The 6972-nt window shown below is 42.0% G+C and overlaps 1 protein-coding gene across 1 annotated transcript; it reads left to right on the forward strand.

Annotated features, from left to right (window-relative positions):
* The first annotated feature begins 2565 nt into the window (after positions 1–2565).
* Positions 2566–3498, forward strand: LOC104992126 (olfactory receptor 2A5). Its single transcript, XM_010844876.1, has one exon. The coding sequence runs from the start codon at positions 2566–2568 to the stop codon at positions 3496–3498; it is 933 nt and encodes a 310-aa protein (XP_010843178.1).
* The last annotated feature ends 3474 nt before the right edge of the window (positions 3499–6972 follow it).

The raw sequence follows: 6972 nt of genomic DNA on the forward strand, positions 1-6972 counted from the left end.
TTGCCAACAAAGGTCTGTCTAGTCAAGGCTATGGTTTTTCCAGTGGTCATGTATGCATGTGAGAGTTGGACTGTGAAGAAGGCTGAGCGCCGAAGAATTGATGCTTTTGAACTGTGGTGTTGGAGAAGCTCTTAAGAGTCCCTTGGACTGCCAGGAGATCCAACTAGTCTATTCTAAAGTAGATCAGTCCTGGGTGTTCATTGGAAGGACTGATGCTAAAGCTGAAACTCCAATACTTTGGCCACCTCATGCGAAGAATTGACTCATTGGAAAAGACTCTGATGCTGGGAGGGATTGGGGGCAGGAGGAGAAGGGGACGACAGAGGATGAGATGGCTGGATGGCATCACCGACTCAATGGACATGAGTCTGAGTGAACTCCGGGAGTTGGTGATGGACAGGGAGGCCTAGCATGCTGTGATTCATGGGGTCGCAAAGAGTCAGACACGACTGAGCGACTGAACTGAACTGAAGGATATGAATTAGACGTTTGTTGCCCTTCTACGAGATGCCTCTACCTGATGTCTCTTCAACACTAGCTCTACTCTGCTTTCTTTCCTTCCTTTCTCCTAACACCCTATATCACATTTCAGGTACAACCTGTAGAAGACTCAGCATCTTTCTCAGCACAGTGCAGGAAGGTTGGTAGAAGTGTTCTTATCTATTAACACTGACTTAGAGTTGTCTTAGGAGGAAAGGGGAAAGAAATTACTGCCAATTTCAAGTCAATTTCTCTTTAAGAATGATGTTCTGCTTCCTCCCAGCTCCACTAAATCCATCTGGGGTAAGCCTGAGATCCAGGAACACACCACCATCGAAGTACCTGGGGAGTGTAATTTACAACATGACCCCGGGAGTTTGTTTGTTCTTACTACTTCATGACTTTGATGTGCATGAATTCATCTGGGTATTAAGTTATCACCTGCCAGCTTCTTTTTTCCTGAACATCCATCCCCAGAGTCCAGAGGAATGGAGACAAAGAGTTAAGTAATTTTTGTTCCCCTGCTAGAGATGGCATCTGTGTTTTGTATGTCCTAGTCCCCTCCCCCTCAGGGACACTCAGGGGACAATCTGGGAGGATTTGGGCAGAGATGAGCATAAAGCCTCTACTGCTGGTGCTCCTAGTGAGCAGGGATCCAGTCCCTGCATCCGCCTGTGTGAAAAAAGCAGGGATAGTTACTGCAGCTGCAGACCCCCTCATTCAGAGGCAGCTGAGGGGAGCCAGAGCCTCAGCTTGGATCTTCAAAATCTCTCCTGGCCCCTGTGCTGTTTCCTGTACATATAAACCTATCTCTGGGTTAAGACCAGTGCCACAGTGAGTAAAGGGCTTTTGGCCAAGTGTGATCATTTAGAGAAGCTGGGATCTGGAGAAGGGAAGGACTCCAGAAATCGGCACACTGAATGGGAAATTCGGGCCAGCTTATGGGCAGGCAGATTTCTGGGCTTAAAACAGCCTTGGGATTTGCAAAGCTGGGTCATAAGCTGCTCATTGAGAATGATCACGTATATCATGAACTGTCAGGTAATAGGTGTATACTTCTATGGAACATTTCAGGTTCTCCCTTTCTGTCACACTTCTCACCTTGTTAACCATGGGTGGCCATAAGGTTGGTGGAGTGGTAGCCAAAAAATTAAAGGAGAGTCAAAAGACTTGATTAAATTCCAGAATATGCTCTGGATGTTATTCCTAAAGTAATGCCTTTTATCCATCCTTTACCATCCATCCATTCAACAAATGCACTGTACAAATGCAAAGGGCCCAGAAATAACATCTCTCTAGAACCAGGGAAGCAGCCCTGCAAGAAGGTGGTATAGGACAGGAGTAGGAATATAATAGAGATCCTTGCCCTGATCAGAGATCATAAACAACTTCTGTGAATGCTGACCAGATCAGTGATGGCACTCTGCTCGCGCCCAGCATGGAAAAAGCTAGATTTTCCTGCATAGTATCAGGAAGAAAAAACTTGGTGTCAATTTCATTTGCTAAAGCTTTAAACCTAGTGGACACAGAAGGTAATATACCTCCTTGAAGTTGCATTTGTACATCTCATCCCCTGTTTTATTGGTGTATTTACTTCATGATCATTTATTGAGCAACTGCTGTGTGCAATGTACTCTGCACAAGCTTTAAAATAAGAGCAAATCAAATGATAAAGTATGAGCAAAATTTGAGAACTGAAGAAATAAGAAAGCAAAATGAGAGTGTAACTATGTGCCTTTCTTAAAAAGTAAAACGATTAGTCATTATGGAGAACAATTTATTCTGTGGCTGCCATCTTGACTGTATGAGTATAAACTTTGCAATCAGAATTACATAAAATTCTGTAGAAATGGAAATAATGCATGACACCCTGTGTTCACTGATCCTATTTATGGGAGCCTTTCTGCTTTACTGTGGATTAAAAGACTTGACATGATGAATCTGAAAATGATTGTTAGCTGAGTCAGAACACAGTGCACACCACAACTTCCCTCTTTCTGTTAATGGCTAATCCAGACCCGCCTTTGTTTCTCAGCCCACAGGCACTGCAGCAGCTGTGATCAGCACAGGCACTGTCACCAGGGCATGACAGAAAATCAGACATGGGTCACAGAATTCATTCTCCTGGGATTTCCGCTCAGCCCAAGCATGCAGATGCTCCTCTTTGGGCTCTTCTCTCTGTTCTATGTCCTCACCCTGCTGGGGAACGGGGTCATCCTGGGGCTTATCTCACTGGACCCCAGACTGCACACCCCCATGTACTTCTTCCTCTCACACCTGGCCATCGTCGATATTTCATATGCATCAAACAATGTCCCGAAGATGCTGGTGAACCTTCTGAACAAGAAAAATACTATCTCCTTTGTCCCATGCATAATGCAGACCTTTTTGTACATGGCTTTTGCACACACTGAGTGTCTCATCTTGGTGGTGATGTCCCATGATCGGTACGTGGCCATCTGCCACCCTCTTCGTTACTCTGTCATCATGAGCTGGAGAGTGTGCACTGTTCAAGCTGTTGCTTCCTGGACATGTGGCTCCCTCCTGGCCCTGGTCCATGTGGGTCTCATCCTAAGGCTGCCCTTCTGTGGGCCTCATGAAATCAACCACTTCTTCTGTGAAATCCTGTCTGTCCTCAAGCTGGCCTGTGCTGACACTAAGCTCAACCAAGTTGTCATTTTGGCTGCTTCTGTGTTTGTCTTAGTCGGGCCCCTCTGCCTGGTGCTGGGCTCCTATGCGCGCATCCTGGCCGCCATCCTGAGGATCCAGTCCGCTGAGGGCCGCAGGAAGGCCTTCTCCACCTGCTCCTCCCACCTCTGTGTGGTCGGGCTCTTCTTTGGCAGTGCCATCGTTATGTACATGTCCCCCAAGTCCCGCCACCCTGAGGAGCAGCAGAAGATCCTTTCCCTCTTTTACAGTCTTTTCAACCCCATGCTGAACCCGCTGATCTACAGCCTGAGGAACAAAGAGGTCAAAGGTGCCTTTAGGAGAGTGTTGTGGAAGGACAGGCTAATGTGAGGGATGCCAGGGAGAGTCCTGAGGGTGGGAGGTTTGTTCTCTGCGAGATTTGGGAGAATGGCACTGTACATGCCTTAAAATCTCGTGTCTTAAATCTCTGGCATTAAGAATTTATATTGATCAGATGCTGTTCCTAACTCCTAAACATGGAGTTCTGTGCAGACCACAAACATGAGCAGAAGGTCACGGAGAATACAGGCCATGAGAGAAGAATCATGAGGAGGTGAATGCATGGCAGAGAGCCATCAATTCTCAGGGCCAGTTCCCAACACTGAGGTCTAGTTTCTTTTCTTTTGAGGTTTTGTTGTCTCAAATCTCTTCTTAAATTCCGTGACAGTTTCCTTCTCCCTTATAAATATATGCATATGCTAGTAATGTCATAATAAATGCTGCTACCTCTAACAAGACAGAATAAACACTGACCTTGGTTAAGCATGGATCCTTTTGGGAAATGCAGTAAGAACTATAGAAAGAGCCAACTACTTGGTCTGGAACTTAAAATCTAAGGAGGATCCCATGTGTTCTGAAAAATCACCTGAATCTGAGCCTAATGAATTTATTTGTGTGAAAACAAAAGCTTAATTTTGAGAATTTTTTTGATATGGGAGACAAAAAAATATGAAGATCTTTGTTTATTTCATTTAAGTTTGCACCATTTAATTAGAAAGAGTTTGTGTTTAGAATAACAGGCTCTCATATTTATATGAGAGTTACCTTTATAGGGAGAGTTACCTTTTTCAGAGTTCAGGTTACGAAACTGGGAGTAGGTGACAACTGACCCTTATGAAGAAATATTATGGGGTTTAGAAAATATTATAAAGGAGGTATCAGGAGGGGCTAATAGCTTGACATAATGTTGTAGGCCCACATTTCTTGATAAAGCCTTGCAGGAACTTCAACACAACTCCAAAGAGTGCCTGCTCCACGTGATATAAGTCGCATATTCTGGACCCAAGTGATCAGAATGATAAGGGAAGATTTATTTCCTTTTAACACAAGTTCAGGAACTAAATGGCCAACACAGTAAGGCAATGGTGATTTGTTCAACACAGAAGGAATGCTGTCTTTTGAAACTTCTTCTCTTCTCTTTTCTTGTAGCATCACATGACATTTGAGTGTGTGATATATGATGATGGTATGATTATCTTTCTGTAGATCTTTGTTTTCACCCTAATTCTTTCTTGAGTCATTTCCATTGTACATCTTTCTTCTCCTATGAAATTAAAGAATCAAAGAGGAAACTTTTCCCTTCCACCTTTTCTCCTAACGCACTGTTTTCCGCTTGGTTCCCAGAAAGCTCACTTACTGACTCTTCTTATTGACTGTTCTGTTCACTAATTAATTTGGGCAAATCATTTTGTCTCTGGCCATTATCTTAGTCTTCTTACCCCAGCAGTATCAGGAAATTGCCAGCCCCCAGAAATCCACATTTATTCCAGGTCCCTCCCCACCCAAAAAGAATAATGTGAATAAAGAGATAAATATTAGCTTTAAATGTAACTTTTAAAGCACTATGTAATTATTATGTATCCTATTTTAAAGGTAGGAAAAAGCAGGTTAATATTTTCATAAAAATGACTTTTTAAGTATAATTAGAAAAATTATGTTCTCTGAAACGTGTATGTGAGTGCTCAGTCATGTCCTACTCTTTGCAACCCCATGGACTGTAGCCCACCAGGCTCCTTTGTCCATGAGATTCTCCATGCAAGAATACTGGAGTGGGTTGCCATGCTCTCCTCCAGGGGATCTTCCCAACCGAGATATCAAACCCACGTCTCTTAAGTCTCCTGCATTGGCAGGTGGGCTCTTTACCACTGGTGCCACCTGGGAAGCCCCCAAATATGTATACCTTATATTAAAAGAAGAGGAAGAGGAAAATATAGGATAATTTGCCTCATACAAAACATAAACCATTGGTTTGAACTCAGAATTTTTCTGTAAGGACTCATTAGAAAAATCAAGGGATTTTATTCACTCTTGTGTCAGTTCAAAAATACTTGAGAAAGAATTGACCAATCTTGTATGAAGGTAACTGGGGTAGATGAATTATAAAGAAATATCCTGTATCAAGTCTGAGGAGTGGCTCTGACTAAAAAAAAAAAATGCAACAAAACTATTTCGTTAATAAATTGCATAAAACGCTTAAATAGATGAGAGATTACTATGAATTGTTTTAATATTTGTGTTATGAGATTTTAATAAACAAATTATATTTTGTTGTGATCCATTATATATATTTTATTTTAACACTTGCCATAGTTTTGAAAAGGCTGAGGGCAAGAGGCAAAAAGGATACATTTACTTGATGCTTAGGATTCTTCTGGATGTTTCCCAATGTTATTCTACTCACCTTTCACCCTAATACTGTAAAGTAGATTTTTAAAATTTATTGAAGAATATTTGCTTTACAGTGTTGTCTTAGTTTCTGCTTGCAGAAAAGTGAATCAGATATACATGTGTGTATATATATATATCCCCTCTTTTTTGGATTTCCTTCCCATTTAGGTCACCACAGAGCACTGAGTATGGTTCTCTGTGTGGTTACAGTAGGTTCTCATTAGTTATCTATTTTATACACAGTATCATCAGTGTACATATGTCAACCTCAGTCTCCCAGTTCATCCCCTTCTCATTCCCCTCTCAGTGTCCATATATTTGTTCTCTAGAAAAATGGCACAGATGAACTTATTTGCAAAGTAGAAATAGAGACACAGACATGTAAGGAAGGTATTATTTTCTAAAGTTTGGAGTGATTTAGTAGCTTTCTCACACCTCACCTCACAGCCAGTAATAGGATAGAGTTGGGAGTTTAATATCATTGTACTGATTTCAAACCCACACTGCTTTTTAGTTTTCTTCCTGAAACATCACCAATTTTACCTGAACCTGTCTTAGGCTTGGCATCTGCATGACAGCAGTGTGGCAAAGAAATATATTATAAAAAGAGTAGAATGGAAATCTAAGTGATCACACAGTAAGATTATATGCTGATAAAACCCATGATTTAAAATCTACATTGTTTTGGAGAAAGTCTCATTCAAATGAGGTTGAAGAACAGTGCATAGGAGCCTGGATCTAAAATGGTTTTCATTGTTGTTGTTCAGTTGCCAAGTCATGTCCGGCACTTCATGACCCCATAGACTGCAGTATATCAGGCTTCCCTGTCCCTCACCATCTCTCAGAGTTTGCCCAAGTTCATGTCCATTGAGTTGATAATGCCATCCAAACATCTCATCCTCTATGGTATCCTTCTTCTCTGACCTTCAATCTTTCCCTGCATCAGGGTCTTTTCAGATGAGTTAGCTCTTTGCATCAGGTGACCAAAGTATTGGAGCTTCAGCTACAGCATCAGTCCTTCCAATGTTAAGGACAGAGGAAGGGTATTCAGAGTTGATTTCCTTAAAGATTTACTGGTTTGATCACCTTGCTCTCCAAGGGACTCTCAAGAGTCTTCTCCAGCACCACAATTCCAAA

Source organism: Bison bison, unplaced genomic scaffold (assembly GCF_000754665.1).
Source record: "Bison bison bison isolate TAMUID 2011002044 unplaced genomic scaffold, Bison_UMD1.0 scf7180017864211, whole genome shotgun sequence".
In the NCBI taxonomy this organism is placed as follows: Eukaryota; Metazoa; Chordata; class Mammalia; order Artiodactyla; family Bovidae; genus Bison; species Bison bison.

Excerpts from the sequence above, each read along its gene's own strand:
- LOC104992126 (XM_010844876.1), top strand. The coding sequence starts at position 2,566 with ATGACAGAAAATCAGACATGGGTCACAGAATTCATTCTCCTGGGATTT.